Source organism: Phyllostomus discolor, chromosome 5 (assembly GCF_004126475.2).
Source record: "Phyllostomus discolor isolate MPI-MPIP mPhyDis1 chromosome 5, mPhyDis1.pri.v3, whole genome shotgun sequence".
Classification (NCBI taxonomy): domain Eukaryota; kingdom Metazoa; phylum Chordata; class Mammalia; order Chiroptera; family Phyllostomidae; genus Phyllostomus; species Phyllostomus discolor.
In genome coordinates, this window is record NC_040907.2 from 103,953,746 (window position 1) to 103,977,607 (window position 23,862).

The following is a 23,862-nucleotide window of genomic DNA, read 5'->3' on the forward strand; positions in this document are numbered from 1 at the left end:
ACCTGCTTGTTGGTATACCTGCTCTCAGGTACCAACCTAATGCCAGTTTCACTCTGGTGACATATTTCTTTGGACTTCCCTTGCTTCCATTACCTAGGGTCCAGCTTTGCACTCCATGCTGTTATGAACTTTTCTTGCCAATGAAAGCATAGTGAAGAAGGATGAGAGCTGTAAAAGTGAACTATGTTTTTGGTTGTCAGTGTGGGTCACTGGAAAGGAAGAATTAAAAATACTCTAATTTGGAACTGTGACTACAAGAAGTGATCACATATTCACCAGTATTTTGACCTGAAGATATTAAACAACCTACATAGAAGGCAAATACCATCATTGAATAGGTGAAAGTTTCAAGAATTATAAAAGCTTGTCTCCAGTACTCAACAAATAATAATCTGTAAACTAGATCCTTTGCTAGTGGCAGAATTATCAATTGACTATAATGATTACTGAGACTACTAAAACTAACCAAACATCCTTGTTCAAAATCAACCAGTACTGGTAAAGCATCAAGCTCAGGGCAACAACCACCACCACAAAAAGCCTAGGGCAACCCCTGAACTCTGAAAACAAATGAGTTCTCAGCTATCCTAATACACATCTTTTTTTTCCCCTTCATTTTCACATGTCTGAAATTGAGGTGTCAGAAAGCAACCATGTGTTTCTTTTTCCCTCACAATCCATGGCATCTTAACATCTGATGAAATGTGACATCCCATTGCTCTTTCTGCATTTTCATGCACAAGTCCCTCTTTTTCTAAAATATTGGTTTCCCCAAACTTCCTTTCCATAATCACTCAAATGTTCCCCAAGGACTCTGACCACATTAAGGAAGGTAATGCTTAAAAGAAAACAGTAAAAACTAAACGTATTTAAAAACACTGGCAACTTAAGATATGTATAAAAGGAAATCTGGAAAAGCAGGGTATTTTAAACCCATTTGAGACTTTGGATATAAAAACTCAGTCATTACCCTAATCATTGTATATGGACTGCTCTCGGTTGGAGTCAAATATTCTGGGCTATCTCTTGAAGTGGGGAAAATGTCTCAATTTGTCACCCTCCTTCATTCCTTATTAGAAGTTAGCTATGTTTCCCCTAAATTAATGTATACTTTCTGTTATCTATGTTCACTTAACTGTCACCTTTGGCTGTATGTATCAGTTATAATTCTCAGGCCAATAAATAAAGCATCCATATTTCCCCTGATTTTTTTTTCCACATATGGGTACTACTCATTGGAGAAAAACAGATGAGGAAAAGTGGGCGGTCTCCTAAGCACTGCTTCAGGAATCATTAACCATCCTTCAGAAATTCAGAGCTGCGATTAAAAGCTCATTGTATGGGGCCTGGCTGGTGTGGCTCAGTGGACTGAGTGCTGGCCTTCAAATCACAGGGTCACCAGTTTGATTCCCAGTCTAGGGCACATGCTTGGGTTGCAGGCCAGGTCCCATGTAGGGGGCACATGAGAGGCAACCACACATTGATCTTCCTCCCCTCTCTAAAAATTAAATAAAAAACTAAAAAAAAAAAAAATGAGCTCATTATCAATGAGCAACTTCTGGTTAATTATGTATTTATAATCCCTTTTTTACTTTCAATGCTACATGGGCTTCTTGTATTAACTGTTGCCTAACTTTTCAGGTGTCCTAGTTCCATGCCCAATCCCACCCACACTGCAAGTGAATTTTGTATGATACAATGCATACGTTAGGCCTTATCTTTTCAAAACATGCTCTCCAAAAATGGTTTAAAAAAATTTTAGCCCTGGCTGGCATAGCTCAGTGGATTGAGCACGGGCTGCGAACCAAGTGTCGCAGGTTTGATTCCCAGTCAGGGTACATGACTGGGTTGCAAGCCACGACCCCCAGCAACCACATTGATATTTCTCTCTCTCTCTCCCTCCCTTCTCTAAAAATAAATAAAATCTTTTTAAAAATTTTTATATAGCTATTTTTATATGAAGTATTTTTAGCCAAATAAAAAAATATTTTTAAAAGATTTATTTTTTAGAGAGGGAAGGGAGGGAGAGAGAAACATCAATGTGCAGTGCTGGGTGTCATGGCCTGCAACTCAGGCATGTGCCCTGACTGGAATTGAACCTGCGACACTTTGGTTCACAGCCTGCGCTCAATCCACTGAGCTACGCCAGCCAGGGCCAAATTTAAATATAATTTTATAAATGAGTTAGATGTCTATAATGAGGTCTAGAGTTTGGAGATGCTGCAAAAACAAATAACTTTGGGAGGGGGGTAAGTCAAATATTAAAACGATAAGCCTGAAGACACAAATATCAGAAACTTTTTCTCCTGACTCCTTTGTTTTGCTTAGTATGAAACATGGGTGGTCAAGGAAATTAAGGAAATGAGAAAGAAGTGTTGAGACAGAAATGGAATTCATTTAAATATTTCAACTTCATTTGACATATTTCAACGTGTATGTAACCTACTTAGCTTTAGTTTGGGGGAGTCATGTAAGGTGGTGAGATCTGGAAGAACCCCAGTAGATTAGTTGCATCCATGAAAAAGAACTACGGTACTTATGATGTTCCTGAGCTGCTGTTTTGTGCGGAGGAGGGTTCAATGTTCTATAAAATGGTACATGGGGTGTATTACACAAGTAGTTCTTCTCCAGCTTCTTGTGAGACTGTTGTACATTTTTGCAATAAACACAACAAATTTCTATGCCCATTATATCTCCAACCACCCCTTGGCTTAAAACCAACATATTATGAAATTATAGTTTATTTGGGGCTACTTAGGGCTGGAAAGAAATGTGAAAAAAAAACAAGGCACATATTTTGAAAAGAAATCAGTGTTCCATTTTCTCAGAGATTGTGAACAAAGGAAAACATGTTATGCTTAGATAAAATGTAAAGTTCTTGCTTTGCAAATGCTGGGTAGGGAATAATAGTTCCAATAACACCAGTTGAACTGTAAAGTACAGATGTTTCACTCTACCTGTCTAAGGAACTAGAAAAAGCAGTTCATTGTACAGCATAACAAAAGTTCTTGGGACTTATATACTTTAAGTGAATGATTCCTTTTCAGTGAGGGAACATATCTTAATAACATATCTTAATAACTTATTGTCTCTCTCCTTCATAGAATATATAGGGAAGAGTGATGTTAAAAATACTTAAGTCTTAGAATGTGACTATGTAATTAAAGAGCTCTTTAAACAGGGATCTTTCCTGTGAACCCGCTGGTGAATGTGGAGGTTGGGAGCTCTGGCTGAAGCCCTTCCCACACACTTGCTGCACTCATAGGGCTTTTCCTCCGGTATGTACTCTTTGGTGGGATGAGGAGTTGGAACTCTGGCTAGAATCCCTTCCCACACTTGCCACAGTGATATGGCTTCTCCCCAGTGTGGACTCTGAGATGGATGCGGAGATCTGAGCTCTGACTGAAACCCTTCCCACACTCATAGCACTGGTAAGGCTTCTCCCCAGTGTGTATGCAATGATGAATGTGAAGGTTCGAACTTTGACTGAAACCCTTCCCACACTCTCCACATTTGTACGGCCTTTCTCCTGTGTGGACTCGCTGATGGATATACAGGTTAGAGCGCTGACTGAAGCTCATTCCACACTCCCCGCACTCATAGGGCTTCTCACCCGTGTGTACTCGCTGGTGGATATGCAGTTTGGAGCCCTGACTAAAGCCCTTCCCACACTTGTCACATTTATAAGGTTTCTCGCCTGTATGGATTGCGTGATGGATGAGCAGACTTGAACTCCTTGTGAAGCCCTTCTCACACTTGTCACACTTATAAGGCTTCTCATCAGTGTGGATTGCTTGATGGATGAGGAGACTTGAGCTCCTTGCAAAGCTCTTCCCACACTGTTCACATTTGTAGGGCTTTTCTTCTGTGTGGTTTCTCTGATGAAGTAGTGGTTCTGAGCTCTCACTGTAGTCCTTACCATACCAACTGCATTGGTATTGTTTCTCTGCAATGTGGATATTCTTACATGGAGGACTCTCTGTGCTGATTTTAGGTGTTTTGCCAGAGTCATAATGGTTACAGGGATGCTCCTCTGCATGAGCTCTCTGATCACTGACGACTTGGGATTCCCAACCACAAATGTTATCACAGTTGCCATCTAAAGGATCCAAGGATTCTTTCAATAGGTTATTCTGGCAAATTACTTCCCCACTGAACAATGGCGAGGCCAGTTCTATTACATCAGACACAAGTTTAACATGAAGGGTCTCTGAACAATGGTCTATGGGAGGAAGGCTTTTTCCTCCTAACACTTTTCTCTTAGTGCTTTCTCTATTTACAAACAGACGTTTGCTCTTCTGAGAATCTTGGGGCTCATTCTTATAAAATGTCACTGAGGAGTCCTGTGTGGCCATTTGGCTTGGAACTTTCAAAGACAAATATTCTTCACTTTCCATGTTTTTGAAATCATCACTTTGAAGGGTCAAAACACTGCTTGTATTTCAGGAACTGTGAGAAGATGCTTATCCCCAAAATATCTAGTTTAAGATTTCTGTACACTTCTTGACTCTCCAGTTATTGTACTGGTCATCTCTTCAAATCAACCAGCAGGAAAGCTCTTTATGTAGTAGATCCCTAAACCCTTTCTCTTGAAGAGTCTTCACAGAATTTTCATTCAAGTCTCCTAGAAAACAAAGAAAATTCAGTGACAAAAACAAAGGATAGATTTCAAGATTTCAGAACTGAAGTGCCTAAGTCATGAAGACTTAATAATTTGGAAAAAGTTCAGTTTTGTTCTTACAGACATGTCCTTTGGTTAAATGTCAAAGAAGGCTTTACACAAAACAGAAATATTTTCTCTGCTTTTAAGCATTGTCAATAAAAGTGTTCCTCCCCTATCTCTGCAGTAGGCTACATATCTCACATCCTTGCTACAAATTACATTTTTTTCACTACTTCATTTTAAGCAAATTTGCATATCATTGGTAATCTACTTTAATAGATGCTAGGGATACAAGAAAGAAAACAATCTTTTTACTTAACAAGCTAGTGCCTACTGGGAAGAAGGACAAATATATCATCAATGATAACACCATACCAGTGCTGTAGAAGATGCAGGCACAACCAGGCATGTAAGCAGAGTAAGGGCATTAGACCCAAGCCTGGGGGCATATGTAAGGAAAACAAAAAGGGAAAATATAACATGTTCAAGATAACTATAAACAACTTCTTGTCAGGGATATAAAGTAGGTAACAGTGGTAAAAAGTGTGCCTTGGAGAGGAAGGCAGGAGCCAAAACAAAGGTCTTGGTGTGTACTACTAAGGATTTAGGGCTAAAATCCTCAGGGGTTTAAAGCTATTGAAGGAGTTCAACTGGGAACGAAACAATTGAAAATGAGCAAGACTTACGTAGAGAGACAATTGCTGTAGCAAAACAGGAGAAAAATGGTAAGGATGATGGTTATGGAGAGAGGGGACAGAGGCATTTTAAACAATGTGGTAACTAAACAAAGAAAGGAAAGGAAACACCAAGCACAACCTACAGTTCCTTGCTTTAGTGACTAGGTTTGGGGATACTATGTAATAAAATAGGGAACACAAAAGGAAAAGGCTGGAGTGGAGAACAAGGACAGATGACAAACTCTATATCTAATGTTTAATTTGTGGTGCTGGTGGAATCTTCTTACAATGTTCAGTAAGCAATGAGATATATGGGTCTGGAATTTCTGAAAGAGAATTGTGCTAAAAATACAGATTTTAGACTTACTAGGATATACATGTTGGTCAAAACAAAGTGCATATCCTAATATTACACTGAAATGACAAAAAGAAATCTGTAAAAGTCTTGGAAAAAAGTGGGATTGTCACTACCAGAATAAAAATGTCAAGGAACTCCTAAATGATAATGAACAGATGGATTAGAAATGATGGAGAAACTAGAAAAAAATACTGCACAGTTCAAATCATGTACAGGAAGACTTCTGAAAGACTGAAAGATCTCAAGAAGTCCTAGAAAGTCAAAAAATTCCAATTCCAAACTCAGAATCAACATTTTAAAATAAGAGAGGTTTATCCTGGAAGCTGTTTTATTAATTCATGTTAGTCCTTTCTGATGGCTAGACTAGCTGTTGCCATTAGCAGCACTACTTTCCCAACCACCCTTTTCCCAACAAAAAATGAAATACTGGGTAGTTAACAGAAATAGGCCCCCATAAAATCTGAAGAACAAATAAGTAATCTGTTAAAGACTCCCAATAATATTAGTTGAGCTGAAAGAGAAGAGTTGACGTAATGCTAAACCTGCATAATGAGAGGGTTGATTAAGTTACAAAAGGAGGAAATTGACTCCATATATGCCCAGGACAAAGCCTCAAGGCAACCCATGAAGTGAGATTTTTGACAAGGGAAATATAACAGAGCTAGAGGTCAATTATGGCATGCTCCAGGTAAATTACTTGTCTGAAAAAGGCACCCACAAAAAAAGAGTATACATCTACCATCAGGATTCTTATTATATCCATTCCAAGCCCAGCCATTAGAGGTGTCTCTTATAAGTATAACCTGCATGAAATAAAGAGGGTTGTGTGTCAGCTGAGGATGTACATTCCAGTATAATACTGTGAACATTAAGACTTCTGGGAAAAAATGAGACAATAAAAAAATGTGAGCAGATAAACAAGTAGAATCTAAGTTCATAGAGAGTGGCATAAACTCAAGAAACAGTGAACAGAGGGAAACAGAATTTAAAAGGTACATAATTAGAGAAATCTGACAGGATATCACACATGAAAACAAGACAAGACATAAACATGTAATGAAAAACAGATAATCAGAGTTCTTCTTAATTAAAAGATTGAAAAACATGATAATCATAATAATGAAGACTTACCATATCCATCTGAAGCACTCAGGCAGTAGTTGCACAATCTTATGTGAGAGGAACTCTCAGGACACTCATCCTACATACAAGGAACCAAGGTTCTAATGGTTAGGTAACTAAGTGTCAGGCAGTCTGATTCTATAGGCCTGGTAATCCAGAAGGGCTAAATAAGCAAAATGAATACACGACTGAGATTAGAAAGACTGAGGGATTCTCCTAGAATGCAGAATAAAAGGACAGATGGATGGAAAGATAAAAATAACACAAATTTTGTAGGAGTTCTAGGAATATAGACAAGATAGAATGAAGGGAAAGAAACTATCATGAAATAACAAAAAAAAAACCCTCCCACAAAATAAAACACTTCTTAGAACTGAAGATTCAGAGCCCACTGAATGCTAAAAATTAATTATGAAACCTCAAGACTTCAAGCAAAAAAGAAATCCCAGAAAATGCTGAAAGCATCCAAACATGATACTTAACCAATCAATCACTTCAGTAGGAGGAATAAATAGATACATTTGCAGACAAGGAAGGATTTAAAACAATTACTAAAATAATTACTCATGAATGCACCATAGCAAAAAAATCTTTTTAAATTACCTCAAATGCAAGAAATGAGAATGAGCGAAGAAGTCAGTAAAACAGAACATTAAGTTGAATCAATTGTTGATAAATAAACAACCAATTATTCAAAACCCTATAAAGCAATACAGAATTAACCCCCTCTATATAAAACATTTTAGAAAATAAGTATTAGGTTTAGAAATGAAAAAAAAAAGGAATTGTAATACTAGTATAGTATACTACTTGACTGCAGGGAATAAAAATTATGAATTCAAAGCAACGTAAGCATTAATCACCCACATGAGTCTGACATCAATTCTTGGGAAGATGGGCATGTTGGAAAGTAATGTAAAAGAGCTAAATCATCACATGTAAGGGTGTAAGAAAGTCAATAGCAAATGTCAAATATTGACAAACTGGAAAATAATAGTATATCATAATATAGTAAATTCAAAATAAAACTATACTGAGGTACAAATTTGTACCTGTTACACTGGCAAAACCCCAAAGCCTGAAGACATACACTGCTTGTGATTGTAAATTGGTATCACCTCCCAACAAGGACATTTTAACAATTACTGATCAAAATCACAATTGCATGCACTCAGCATTACAGTTTGGAGTTTCATCCTTTAGCTTTCCAGGAACAGTTGTGAGTTGCATAAAGTTCACTCTCTGTAGATGGTCAGTGATAGCAATCAACGAGAACATGGGTACAGTGGAGTTGGGGATACAACATAAATTTTTCACTGTGCACCTTTTAATTTTTGCAGTACAACTTTTAAAAATTTAAAAACATTTAGTACAACTGGGACAACTGTAATAGCATAAACAATGAAATTGAAAAAATAAAAACATTTAGTATACTTAGAAATGTCACTTTTCTTTCCTACTCATGCATAATTTATTTTCTACCTTTCTCCAAAATCCTCAGTGTACTTTTCTTTAAAGCTTTATTTAGGTGTAATTGACAAGTGACATTGTGCACCTTTTTATGCTTTTTTTAAAATTCTTTTTTAAAAAAGTAGTAACTGCATGAGCACATTATATGGAAACATGGATTGAAACTGAGCAGCTCAGAGCAGCCATTCTCTGTGGCATGACAGCAGCAGACCAGGGAGACTGGTTTTTATGTTAAGCCTTTCCATACAATTTGCTTTACCTGGTGAATGTATTAGTTTGTTAACGCAATTTAAAAGTAATGGCAATGCCCTGGCTGGTGTGTCTCAGTGGACTGAGCACTGGCCTGGGAGCCAGAGGTTGCTGGTTCAGTTCCCTATTAGGTCACATGCCTTGGTTGCAGGCCTGGTCCCTATATGGGGGTGAATAGGAGGCAATCAATTGATGTTTCTCTCCCCGACTTTTGCCTTCTCTTCCCCTCTCTCTGAAAAAAAAAGTAATCTAAAAGAATAGAAATATATACTAAGAGTAAAAGAATGTGGAATGGAACAGTTAAATCATGAGGTGGGTCAAAATTATTAAATGGTCAAAGGTCACTGCTTCAACATTCTTGTTGTAACATACTTGGGAACAGCTGCAGAAATGACAGGGCTATGCAACAAGAAAACTAAAGTACTGAGGAATAAACCTAACCAAGGAAGTAAAAGACCTGTATTCAGACAACTATACAACACTGAAGAAGGAAATTAAGGAAGATACCAATAAATGGAAGCATTTACCATGTTCATGGATTGGAAGAATTAATATCATCAAAATGTCCATACCACCCAAAGCAATTTATAGATTAAATGCAATCCCTATTAAAATATAATGACATAGTTTACAGATATAGAATAAATATTTCAAAAATTTATATGGAACCATAAACACCCTAAATAGCCTCAGCAATTTTGAGAAAAAAGAGCAAAGTAGGAGGCATCAGAATAGCTGATAAGAAACTATATTACAAGGCCACGGTAGTCAAAATAGTCTAGTACTGGCATAAAAACACACACATAGATGAATGGAACAGAATAGAGAGCCCAGAAATAAACCAAAGTCTCTATGGTCAGATAATATTTGACATAGTGGGCACAAGCATAAAATGGAATAAAAATAGCCTCTTCAACAAATAGTGTTGGGAGAGCTGAACAGCTACATACAAAAAAAAATGAAACTTGATCACCAACTTACACCACAAAAATAAATTCAAGTTGGATAAAAGACTTATATAAGTTGTAACACCATAAAAGTCCTACAGGAGAACATAGGCAGGAAAATCTCAGACATTCCACACAGCAATATTTTCACCAATATGTCCCCTAGAGCAAGGGACATGAAGGAAAGAATAAACAAATGGGATCTCAGCAAGATAAAAAGCTTCTGCATGGCTAAAGAAAACAGCATTAAAATGAAAAGAGAATCAACCATATGGGAAAATTTATTTACCAATGATACCTCGGACAGGAGTTTGATCTCCAAAATACATAAAGAACTTACATGACTCCACACCAGGAAGACTAATTAAAAAATGGGCAGAGGATCTGGATAGACATGTCTCCAAGGAGGACATACAGAGGGCCAGAGACATATGAAAGGATGCTCAGCATCTCTAGCCATCAGATAGATGCAAATTAAAACCACAATGTGATACCACTTAACACCAGTGAGAATGGCCACCATAAACAAATCAATAAACAACAAGTGCTAGTGAGGCTGTGGACAAAAGGGAACCCTAGTGCACTGTTGGTGGGAATGCAGACTGGTGCAGCCACTGTGGAAAACAGTAATGGCATTTCCTCAGAAAACTAAAAATCCAACTTCCTTTGACCTAGCAATTCCACTGCTGGGATTATACCCTACAAGCCCTGAAACAGCAATGAAACAGAACCTATGCACCCCAATATTCATAGCAGCACAATTTATAATAGACAAGTGTTGGAGGCAACCTAAGTGCCCATTGGTAAATTGAATGGATCAAAAAACTATGGCACATTTACACAAGCGAATTCTGCAGCAGAAAGAAAGAAGGAGCTCCTACCCTTTGTGACAGCAATGGACAGAACTGGAGAGCATTATGCTAAGCAAAGTAAGCCAGATGGTGAAAGAAAAATACCACAGGATCTCACCTGTAAGTGGAACCTAATCAACAAAACAAATAAGCAAGCAAAATATAACCACAGACATTGAATACAGAACAAACTGATTCTAATCAGAGGGAAGGGGTGAAGGAATAATGGGGAAGAAAATGGGAAGGGTCATCAAGAAACATTTTAAAGGACACAGGAACAATGCCGAAGGAGGGTAGGATCAAGGGTGGGAGGTGGGGATGGGTAGGGTGGTGGAGGAGTAGTGGGGGGGAAATGGAGACAAATGTACTTGAACAACAATAAAAAATAAGAAAGAAATAAAAGAAAACGGCAGGGCTAATGAAAATCAGTGGGCAGGGACTCTATTAATTGTAGATTTTATAAGCAGTAATAAAACTTTGTGATATTAGTTTTGAAAATATTGTTAAGAATAAACCCTGATCAGTGTGGCTCAGGTCATTGGGGCATCATTTTGCAGAGGAAAAGGTCACTGGTTTGATTCTCGGTCCTGGGCACATGCTGGGTTGACAGTTTGGTCCCTAGGTGGAGTACGGATAAGAGGCAACCGACTGATATTTCTATCTCAAATGAATATTTCTACCCCTCTCTTTCTCTCTCCCTTCTCCATTCTTTAAAAAGAAATAAAATCTTTTTTAAAATTTGTATTGTTATTCAATACAGTTGTCTGCCTTACCCTCACCACTCCCCTCCCTGACCACAGCCATCCCCACTTCTCTCCACGGATTCTACCACACCTTGGTTTGCCCATGTGTCCTTTATAGTTGTTCCTGAAAACCCTTTCCCCCCCATTATCCTTTGCCCCTCCTCTCTGGTTACTATTAGTTGTTATTTATTTCAATGTCTCTGGTTATATTTGGCTTGCTTGTTTGTTTTGTAGATTAGGTTCCACTCAAAAGTGAGCTCATATGGTATTTGTCTTTCACCACCTGACTTATTTCACTTAGCACACAGTTTGTTCCTTGGCAAACACAAGGCCCATGGCCAAATCCAGACCTTCTTGTGTTTTTTCTGGCCTGGCACCTTGTCTCTACCTGGCGGCAGTGACCAGCTTTCGCTTAACTGTTAAGGAGTAGTTATATTTATACAGTCCTATAATTATATTCAGCCCCTTGAAAGCAACCGTGAGGCTGATGTGGCCCCAGGTGAAAATGAGTTTGATACCTCTGACTAAGCTTAACGCTCTCCAGTTCCATTCATGCTGTTGCAAAGGGTAGGATCTCCTTATTTCTTTCTGCTGCATAGTATCCCATTGTGGTAGATGTACCATAGTTTTTTGATACATTGATTTACTGATGGTAATTAATGAAATCTTAAAGAAAAAAGAATGAGAATGTAACATTGGAAGAAAATGAGGGAATAATGAGAATAAAGGTCCTTTTACAGGCAATTAATTGACATAACATAGACCTCTAAGATACTGCACAAAACAGACAGTTGAAAAATACATCCAGTATAAGCTCATAAAATTTTCACGCAAGTATTTATAATATACACCACATATGAGTAGAAAAAAAACAGGATGAATAATTATTGGGGATTTCATTTTGTAATATACTTGTTCTCTGAATTTTGAGATTTAAAAAAAATCTTGTGTAAAAACATTGCACATCTGTTGTCGGGTAGCTCAGTTGGTTGAAGCACTGTCCTGTACACCAAAGGGTTGCAGGTTTGATCCCCAATGAGGATACATTCCTAGGTTGTGGACTTGATCCCCGGTTGGGGCTTGTATGGGAGGCAACTGATTGATGTTTATCTCTCACATCAATGTTTCTGTCTCTCTCCCTTCCTTCTAAAATCAATAAAAAACATATCTTCAGGTGAGGAAAAAAAGTTGGACAGCTATGCTTAATTTTGTATCAATTAAAAAGGAAAACTTAGAGGAGAGTGTAAAAGTGAAGACACATATCCTAGTTCAATTTTGTCCCTCTGGAAATCACTCTCTACAAAATAGTCCCAGTGATACTGGGTTACTCAGATCAGACCACTCTGTCATTCCATTGGCTTCCCACCAAACTTATCATGAATCCACATTTTTACCAATTCTTTCAATGCTACAAATGAGCCAGGCCCTCCTCACTATCTCTTTCTACTCTATTCTTCCCAGGTGCTCACTGTATTCTACCTAGCCACACTGCTTCTACCAGGTCTCTAGACCTTCCCTTGTACATCTGTCTGCCTAGAATATTGTTTCCCTTAACCAGTAACCTGTTTAATGCCTATTAATGGTTTGGACATCAATTTAAATGTCACTTCACAGGCTTTCCCTGAAACTCAACAATATACACATCACCTCATTCTATCCCATGTCTTTCTCAGAGTGTACTATCTATACTTCATAATGCTTATTAATTTATTGTAACATTTGTTACTTATTATGTTACTTAGTAACATATTTGTGTTTACTTAATGTCTCTTTCAAAGACTGTAAGGTATATTTCTTCCCTGCTAACACAACAATTTTAAAATCTTGACTATGTGCAAATAGCATGGGAAGTATTAGATGCATTCCTTTCTGGCTGGATAGCAGGCTGGAAACAAGAAAAATAAATCAGACTTGTAGATCCAATAGTTAAAAAATGAAAGCGTTAACAAAAATGTGTAATCAGGTCTGAGACTCTGATATATAAACTGAATGTTCTGAGAAGATGAGGATGAGTGGAAGGGATGACTAAAGGTCTCATACAGGTAGTAAACTTAGAACAAAGTCTTGAAGGGCAAAATATCAGGGAACAGAGCATGGTATAATGAAAAGGTCCACAGCAAGGAAGCATGGAAACCTCAGGAAAAGGGCTTAGCTGGAAGGAAGTTAAACTTGGCGCACCAGAGAACAAGGTTCTATAGGTAAGAGCAGGGTACAAAGGGCACTGAAAGCCAGGTAGGGAGTTTAGAGGTTCTATACCTGCAACTCAAGGTAATTCCAGTGTTTCATTCAGAGTGACATGATAAATGACATGCTTGGCAGAGGTGGGTGGACAGTGTCAGAATTCTACTTGCAGTGTCTAACTTGAAGAATGATGTAAATAATCTGGCTAAGTGTTACCATAATGTAAGCATTAGGTAGACCCATTTTAGGGTGACATCTGTGGAACTTAAGGTTAATAAATTTAAAAGAATTTAAAGGGAAAAAGAACTGGTAAGAAAATTGCAGATACTGAGAACAGAGGAGAAGAAGAAACTTAATGGCTATTTTTAAACTAGAGGATGGAAAGAATGTTAATATCACAAAAGCAAAAACATGAGAAGGGAAATTAAAAAGAAGTCTGAAAATTCTCAACACACTGATTTTGAAGTGATGCTATATATTCAAGTGTAGGTATTCCATAGCCAAAAAAAAATTGAAAATGGAGTTTAATACTATGATAAGAGATAAAGACATTAGGGTTATGGAAACAGGAGAATAGTTGAAGTCATTTAAATGTATGATAGCTTTTTGAGAGATGGAGATAAGTGTACACACAGTGTGCATTCTCCATAGGGACACTGTTGCCCCCAAGGGGGTGAGGGCAGGTTCTTCAGGAAGGCAGTGATAACAAATAAAAAAAAAATGGTTGAGAAGCACTCATATAAAGTGATCAAAAAGCAAAGAGCCTCTTGGAATTTCCAAAATTAAAGGAAAGACAGAGAAGTCAATGAGTATTAAAAAGAGGAATAAGAGAGTCCGGAGGAGGAAACAGAAAAACTATGATTTCATACAAGTCAAAATTTTAAGACTAAGATGAACACTATCTGACTGTTCAAGATGGCAGTTGTGCAGGTGAATCTTGTACATACCTCCTAACAGGACCAAACTAAATATAACTAAATTGAGCTCAATCACCATGAATATCAACTAATGACAGCTGAAGAGGAGACATATAACCAAGGATTTGCAGAAGAAGTCATGTTGAGATTGCACCTGCATAACAGCTCGCACACTATGCTCAGGGTTGAGTCTTGAAGTTAGCCATCCTGAGGGCCAATCCCATGCACAAATGAGCCAACAACAATCAAGACTCAATTACAACAGGAAGGCCTACACAACCCACACAAGAGTCAGTCCTAGAGCACCCAGCACAGTGATCAAGGAAACTGCACCACTGGGTTCTAGAGTACACCTATCACATAAGGGTATCCCATGAAGACTGGGAGTCATAGCAGATCTATCTAATGATATGTAAAAACAAACACAAAGAGACACTCAAAATGGAAAGACTAAGAAACAGGCTCCAAATGAAAACACAGGAGGAATCTCCAGAAAAAAAAAAACTAAATGAAATGGAGGCAAACAATCTACCACATATAGAGTTCAAAGTAATGGCTATAAGGATGCTCAAGTGGGCACTACAACAGCCTGAAAAAGGACATAGAACCATGAAAAAGAACCAGAAGAAAATGAATATCATATCTGACATCAATAATACACTAGAAGGAATAAAAAGTAGGTAGGATGAAAGCAGGGGACCAAATCAGTGATGTGGAAGACAAGGTAGAGGGGTATTGCAAGATGGTGGTGGAGTAGGAGGATTTATCGTGCACCTCCTCCCAGAATGAAGTTAGAAATAAAATTAAAGATAGAAATAAATACCTGAAATAAACCTAAGACTACCTGAAAAAGAGACTTTTAACGTAGGGTGGGAGACCCATCCCCAACCATGACTGGTAGGAAGGGAGGGGGTCATTAAAAGGGCCAGCCTAGTCACAGGGTGGTTGGCCCAGGAAGTGGTGCAGTTGTGGGTGCTTCCCCCCAGATGCAGAGTAACTGGGGCCACAAATCGGGGGTCCCAAGCACAGGGCACTAGCACTGAAATCAGCAGACCACGTAGCATCCAGTGGTGAAAAGCTGTGGGGTTTGTCTCTGCTGGGGAGAGACAGACCTGCTGGAGACTTAAGAGAGAACATTATTTTTCTCTCTTAAGTCTTAAATGGGCCAAAGCACAGGTTTTGGGTTTGTAACCATTTACCTTGGATCCAAGTAAAGGGAAGGGTGGAGCAGACTAGAGTTGTGCAAGTTAGTCTAGAGCAGGAGGCACTGGGTGGTGAAGTGGGGGATCGGCTGTGGAGTTCTATGTGCTGGGATATACCTGGATTCCACGGCAGCCATCTTTTTTGAGAAGAACAATAACCTCCCAGGGGAAAAGCAATTACTTGGCCCTGTGGAAAAACATGGCCCCCAGCCTCTGGAATCCTGCCCACCACATCCTGCATCTTTTAAAAAAATTTTAGTTCTGTTTTTTGTGTCTCTTTGTCTTTTTTTTTTTTTTTTTTTTTACTTTTTTTCTTTCTTTTCTGCCACCTTGAATCTTAACACCTGCTAAGGAGACAGCAACAGATGCAGACTTGGGGTGACACAGATGGGCTATAGGGTGCAGCCATACCATATACTTTCCCAGGAAACAGATTGGAGCTTCCCTCACATGGGAGAACCATAAACATGTAACACCCCTGGCCCTCGTTGCTGGCAGACCCTAAATCTGGGCTCTGGAGACTACCCATTAGCATACTAGGGTCCCTGCCCTGCCAAGTGCAGGGAAAAAATCCCAGACAGACTCGGGCTTTGGGGCAGGGGTACACAACCACCATCTTCCCTGAAATCTAAAAGGCACCTGCCATGGAAGATCCAGGAATCCCAAGTCCTACTGATTCTACCTGAAACCTTCTTAGAAACAGTTGAGTCTGTAACTAGTCTAAAACTGAAAACAGCCTAGCAAAGTCAGGCAGAGGTGGATCCTGCAGTGACTTGGGTCATTTGCTGACACACCACCGAACCCAGTGCTGATAAACCTGAGCTCTGCAGAGCAGCTAGGCCCATCCTGGGTGTAAACTGTAGACAGACTGTAGCTTCAAACAGGCTGTCAGGGGCTAGACAAAGACAGGACCTGACATTGGCTTAACACCTGTATCAGACATAAGAGCTGTACTTAAAGGGAGAAGCCAGCACACAAGCAGTATACTCTGTTGAGATGAATTCCACTTTGCTCTTTTTTGTTATTTTCCTTAATTATTACTTTTTCATGGCCTTTTCATTATTGTTTCTTTTCCTTCTAATTTTATTGGTCTATTTTTTCTATCGCATCTTTCATTTACTCTTACCTTTGATTACACCATTGTTCCTTTCATCTTACCTTATTTCTGTTATTCCTTCTCTTTTTTAATTCCCTTTTCCTGCTTTTCTCTTTCAATTCATTATTCATATTAGTTCTCTTCCCTTTTCTCCTCCCATAATCACTTTTGTCTCTTTTGCTGTGCTCTGATTCTTTATTTTTATTTTCCCCTTTCCCTGATATTACATTTCTCTTCCAACTTTTATTATTCTCCCAACTTTTGTGATTATATTGCTGTTGTTGTTGGGAAAGGATTTTACTTATAGTGGTTTTGTTTTCTGTGTTGCTTTGCTTTGTTCTGCCAGCACCTGATGTCTGGTGTTTCTTTCCTACTCTTTCCCCCCCTTCCCCTCTCTCTAAAATTAAATATATAAAACCTTAAAAAAACAAACAAAGAGACAACTAAAACGGTGAGACAAACTACAAACAAAAGAAAAGGTGAAATCCCCAGAAAAAGAGCTAACTGAAATTGAAGCAAGCAAATTATCAGATATAAATTCAGAGTAATGGTTATAAGGATGATCAAGGGACTTAATGAGAATTATACCAGCATAAGAAAGAACATAAAAGCTATGAATAAGAACCAGATGGAAATGAAGAATACAATATCTGAAATACTGTAGAAGGAATGAGAAGCAGGCGAGATGAAACAGAGGATAGATAAGGTGTGGAGAAAAACATCTAGTCAGAGCAAGAAAATGAAAAAAAGACTTAAAAAAATGAGAATAACCTAAGAGAGTTTTGGAACAACATGAAACATAGCAATATTCACATCATAGGGATGCCAGAAGAGGAAGAAATGGACCAAAAGATAAAGAGCTTGTTTGACAAAATAATGACAGAAAACTTCCCTAATTTGGTAAGGGAAAAAGTCACACAGTTTCAGAAAGCACAGAGTCTCAGTGAAGATGAACCCAAAGAGGCTCAGTGAAGATGAACCCAAAGAGGCTGACACTGACACACATCAAAATTAAAATGGCAAAGTTTAAAGACAAAGATAATCTTAAAGGCAGCAAGAGAGAAACAGCTAGTTACCTACAAGGCAGTTCCAATAAGGCTGATTTCTCAACAGAAACACTATAAAACAGAAGGGATTGGCTTGAAATACTCCAAGTAATGAAAAGCAAGGACCTGCAACCAAGACTACTCTATCCAGCTAGGCTCTCATTTAAAATGAATAGTGAAATAGCTTCTGAAAAAAAAAAGGCTAAAAAAGTACATTTCCACCAAACTAGCATGGCAAGAGATGCTAAAGGCACTGCTTTAAGAAGAAGAAATAAAAAGACAAAGGAACACAGGTACAAAAGAAACAGAATGGCAATGAATAAGTACCTATTAATAATAACCTTAAATATAAATGGGTTAAATGCTCCAATGAAAAGACATTGAGTAGGTGAATAGAAAACACAACCAGTATATATTCTATCTACAGGAGACCCACATCAGAACAAAAGATTTACACAGGCTGAAAGTGAAAGGATAGAGAAAAATATTCCATGCAAATGGAGGCGAAACAACAGCTTGGATAAAAATACTTCTACCTGAAAAAATAAACTTCAAAACAAACACCATAACAAGAGGCAGAAAACACCACTACATAATATTTTCAAAGAGTCAATCCAACAAAAGGGTATAACCCTAGTAAACATATTTACCTGATATAGGAGCACCTAAACATTTAAAGAAAATCTTCGAGGACTTTAGAGAGAGATGGACAGCAGTAAGTCATTGTAGGTGATTTTAAAACTCCACTGCCAACAATAAACAGATCCTCCAGACTAAAAAATCAAGAAGGATATAGTGGCATTAAATGATACATTAGATCAAATGGACTTAATAAATACTTACCAAACATTTCACCACGAAGAATATACATTTATCTCAAAAGCACATGGAACATTCTCAAATAGATAACATTGTAGGACACAAAATAAGCCTTAACAAGTTAAAAAAATTGATGTCATATCAATCATTTTCTCAGATGACAATGGCTTAAAACTAGAAAATAAATATCAAGAAAAAACTCAGAAACATTCAAATACATGGAGGCTAAATAACACGTTATTATATGACTGGGTTAACAATGAGATCAAGGAAGAAATCAAAATATACCTGGAAAGAAAGAAAACTGAACACAAAGAACTAAAAATTCATGGGACAGAGCAAAAGCAATCCTGAGAGGGAAGTTACAAGAATATAGGCCTACCTAAAGAATATAGAAATATCTCAAATAAACAACTTAACTAACCTTACACCAAAAAGAACCAGAACAAAAACAAATGAAACCCAGAACCAGTAGAAGGAAGGAAATAAGATCAGAGCAGAAATAAATGACATAGAGACTAAAAACACTATTCAAAAGATCAATAAATCCATGAGCTGGTTCTCTGAAAGGATAAACAAAATTGACAAGCTTTTAATGAGATTCATCAAGAAAAAAAGAGAGAGGACTCAAATAAATACAATCAGAAATGAAAGAGGAGAAGTAACAACAGATACCACAGAAATACAAAGGATTATAAGAAATTACTATGAACAACTATATGCTAAGAAATTGGACACCTTGGGTGAAAGGGATAAATTTCTAGAAACAAGCAGTTTTCCAAAACAAAATTAGGAAGAAGTAGAAAACCTGAAGAGAGTGATAACAACTAGTGAAATCAAAACAGTAATAAAAAACCTCATAGCACACAAAAATCTTGGACTGTACAGCCTCACAGGTGAATTTTACTAATCAAAGGAGAACTAACACCTATCCTTCCCAAACTATTCCAAAAAGTTCAAGATGAGGGAAGACTTCCAAACTCTTTTTAAGAGGTCAATATTTTCCTAATTCCAAAATCACGTAAAGACACAACAAATAATGAAAATTATAGGCCTATCTCTCTGAACAAAGATGCTAAAATCCTCAACAAAGTATTATCAAAAAGGATAGAGCAATATATTATAAAAAGATCATACCCATGATCAAGTGGGATTTATTCAAGGGATGCAAGGATGGTATACTACAAGCTAATCGATAAATGTGATACATCATATCAACATAATGAAAGACAAAAGTCAATGACCATATCTATAGATTCAGAAAAAGCATTTGAAAAATCCAGCACCATTTATAATGAAAACACTCAGCAAAGTGGGACTAGAGGGACATACCTCTAGTCCCTCACATACCTCACATAATAAAGGCCATATATGAAAAACCTACTGCCAACATCATTTTCAGTGGGCAAAAACTATAACTGTTTCCCTTAAGATCAGGAACAAGACATGGGTGTCCACTTCCACCACTTTTACTCAACATTGTATTAGAAGTCTTAGCCACAGCAATCAGACAAGAATAAGAAATAAAAGGTATCCAAGTTGGAAAAGAGGAGGTAAACCTGTCATTATTTACAGACGACATGACACCGTACAAAGAAAACTGTATAGGCTCCACCAAAAAACTACTTGACCTGAAAATGAATTTGGGAAAGTAGTGGGATACAAAGTTACTATTGAGAAATGAATGGCATATTTATATACTCATAATGAAGTATCAAAAAGAAAAACTAAGAAAATAATCCCATTTACTGTTGCAATAAAAAATAAATAAAGTACATAGGAATAAACTTAACCAAGGAGGTAAATGACGTGTACTTGAGAAACTACAGGAAACCAAGTAAAAAAAAATTGAGGAACATTAAATAAGTATATGCCATGTTGAGGGACTGGAAGAATTAACATTAATATGTCCATACTACCCAAAGAAATCTCTAGATTCAAGGAAATTAAGATACCAATGGCTGGTTTCACAGATCAAAAACAAATACTCTAAACATTTATGAGGGCCCCCCCACCAAAAAAAACCCTGAATAGCCCCAGCAATCTTGAGAAAAAATAACAAAGTTGGAGGAATCACAATACTTGAATACTTGATATCAAACTGTATTACAAGACCACTGTAATCAAAACTGTCTGGTGCTGGCATAAGAACAAACACATAGATTAATGGAATAGAACAGAGAGCCCAGAAATAAATCCATGTCTCTACGGTCAATTAATATTCAACAAAAGGGGCAGAAGCATACAATGAAATAGAGACAGTCTCTTCAAAAAATGGTGTTGGGACAACTGGACTGGTACATACAAGAAAAATAAAACTAGACTACCATCTTACACTATTCACCAGAATAAACTCAAAATGGGATAAAGACTTAAATATAAGTCAGGATACAATAAAAATCCTACAGGTAAACACATACCTTAAAATTTCACATATCTCCCATAGCAGAATTTTTGCCAATATTATCTCCTAAGACAAGAGAAATAAAAGAAAAAAAATAAACAAATGGGACTACATCAAATTAAAAGGCTTCTGCACAGCTACAGAAACTATCATCAAAATGAAAAGAGAACCAACTATACGGCAGAATATATTTGCCAATGATACATCTGACAAAGGTTTAATCTCTAAAATATACAAAGAACTTCTACTACTCAACACCAGGAAGACAAACAATCCAATCAAAGAATGGGCAAAGGACTTGAATAGACACTTCTCTAAGGAGGACATACAGATGGCCCACAGATGTATGGAAAAATGGTCAAGACCACTAGCCATCAGAGAAATGCAAATTAAAACCATATTGAGATATCACCTCACATTTGCCAAAATGGCTATCATTAATACATCAAAAAACAGTAAGTGCTGGCAAGGATGTGGAGAAAAGGAAACCTCAGTGTACTGTTGATGGGACTGCAAACTGGGTTAGCCACTGAAAAATAGTATAAATTTCCTTACAAAACTAAAAATGGAAGTGCCTTTGACCCAGTGATTCCACTGTTGGAGTATACCCAAAGAATCTCAAAACACCAATTCAAAAAAAAAATTTATAAACCCCATATTCATAGCATCACTATTTACAATAGCCAAGATTTGGAAATTGCCTAAATACCATCAGTAGATGAGTGGATAAAAGAACTGTGGTACAGGAAGATGGCCACTGAGTAGGTGGAGGCTGAGCCCACTTGCTTGTGCCACCAGAATGGATTTTCAGCTGATCTTCTGATAAGTGACCTGAATAATCAATGGAATCTCAGCTGATATGAATTTTTCAAACCCAGGAATACAGAGGATGCTTTGCACTGTCCTGTAAGAGATTTTATAAGTACAGGAGGAAATAATCTGTGTGAAGTGTCTGCAGAAGGAGAGATCAGTCAGAAAATGCACTTGGTTATCCCTCCCCTCCTGGAGTAGGATCTAGTCACACACAGGGAAACCACCAACCCTAATTGGGAGAGACTTGGGAGGATATACAAAGCCTGTGAAACTAAGGCCATATAAAATATACAGTGAGCCGCATGTCCATAGCTGCAGTGCATTCTGGGAAAGTTCCAGAGAGAAACTCTATCTAAAACTGTTGGATGCACTGACATGCTGTGGTCAGCCCTGCCAGAGAGACTTTGTACTTTTCGGGAATGTGGAACATGGAGACAACCAGCCCAGGGCTTGGTGCTGTAGTGAGGGGCCACATAGAAACCCTTTTAAAGACACTAAAGGGACCCTGTGTTCACTCCCATGCATGCACACAGCAGCTTTGCCAACAACAACAACAAAAAAAATAAAACACAGTGAAAGCTCAGTTTGGTCCCACTGAGTCCAGCTGCACAGGAAGAACAAAAAGCGTCACACTGATGGGACTGTGGGACCCAACCCAGCATAGCTGTTGAGCAGGGAACTGAAGAATGGACAGTGCAGGCTTGAATCTCCTACAAGAGCAGCAGGCTGAGGACTGGACGACCAGGAAAAATGCCTGGGATTCTTTGCAGCCAGGCAGGTGTCCTCACAGGCAGGTAGGCATGCCCTATCCTGACCTGAGGGATTGCAGGCTCTGTAGGTCAGTGAGGCCAGGCTCAGGAAGCCCTGCTTGGTGCATATCCACAGGGGAAAAAAGGAGAAGATCTGATAATCTCTCTGAAAGGGCCCTTTCTGAACTTCTATCAGACACTATGGGATACATTGGTTCCTCAGGCCCTGATTTACTGAAACCAGAAGAGCAGAAAGATTAGAGACAGGTGCAACAAGGGGTATTTAGAGTACTCCCAGCCTCAGCTCTTAGACATAGGTGCCATCAGCATCAAGTAGGAAAAAGCAGCCCTTTGAAACACAAAGGCCCCTCACAGGAAACAGACAGCTAATTCACCAGAAACCATACATTATAGGAAAAAATCTGGGACAAGATTTATAGTGAGGGGACTGGAACACACTCCCACCATCTTCCCTGAGACTGAACAGTGCTCCCAGGGGGTGACCCAGGGATTCCACCCTCCCAGTTGCTCTGGAGGTGCCCTGTGGATGGAAAGATATAAGTTGTATTGGCAGTGCTCTTGGACATTACACAAAGTACTCATTGGCCTTGTGCTGATGTAAAGCTGGCAGAGCAGAACACTGGGAACCAAGCCAAGCCTGAAAGAGATAGTCACAGACTGTGGATCACTTGTAGTCTCAAACAGGTTGCATAGTGCTAGACTAGGACACCATCTGACAGTACCAGGGGTGGATCCAGAAACAGAAGACAGTGGCAAACACTAGACTGTACTGAGACAAATTCTGTCAAGGTCTTGTGCTTTATTTGTGTTATTTCTTCTCCTGCATAGCTTTTTAACACTTTCTTTTTTCCCGTTTGTTTCTATTATTTCACTATATTTTTCATTTTGGTTTATTTCCAATCTCATATTTTACTTCTCCTTTCACTTCCTCCATTTTACCTTATTCCTTCCTCTTCTTATTTTTGTTTTAAATTCTATTTTTTTCTTTTTCTGTCTTGAGCCTATTCTGCACTGTTACCATTTCTCTTCCCTCCAGTCTCTAAAAACCATTTTTCTTGTCATTAGTCATCTCACATTCTCTTTCCTATTCTTATAATAACCTTATTCCTCCTCCACCTTCATTAACCTTTGCTACTTGGTTGTTGATATGGTAGTTGTTATTGCATTCATTCAATTTTATTCCTAGATGTTCACTGTTTTTGTATTTCAAACTTCAAATTGTACTGTATCCCTTTACTACTCAATTTTGCCTTCCTCTTGACTTTTCCTTTTTATTCATTTTAAACGTTACTTTTCCCCACTCTTAGTCTGGTTTTCATTCCTCACTCTTAGTACTCCTTCTCTCTCTATCCTCTCAATATCACTCTTCTTTCCTTTAGACATCTCATAAGCTTTTCTTTTTTCTTCATTCCTTCTTATTCCTTCACCAACTATATTAGTCTTTGCTCATCTGGCATTGATATTGCAGTGGTGGATGTTTTTCTTCAATTTTATTCCTATTTTGACTATTTTTTAAAATTCTTTTTCAGTATTA

General features: G+C 38.0%; 1 protein-coding gene across 2 annotated transcripts in view; it reads right to left on the reverse strand.

Annotated features, from left to right (window-relative positions):
• Window positions 1–2,793: 2,793 nt before the first annotated feature.
• ZNF239 (zinc finger protein 239) overlaps window positions 2,794–23,862 on the reverse strand; it is a 64,250-nt gene continuing 43,181 nt past the window's right edge. For both annotated transcript variants that reach the window (XM_028512748.2, XM_036026673.1), the window contains one exon: window positions 2,794–4,624. In XM_028512748.2, coding sequence (XP_028368549.2) covers window positions 3,318–4,397 — 1,080 coding nt within the window. In that variant the 5' untranslated portion in view covers window positions 4,398–4,624 and the 3' untranslated portion in view covers window positions 2,794–3,317. The remainder of the gene's footprint in view (window positions 4,625–23,862) is intronic.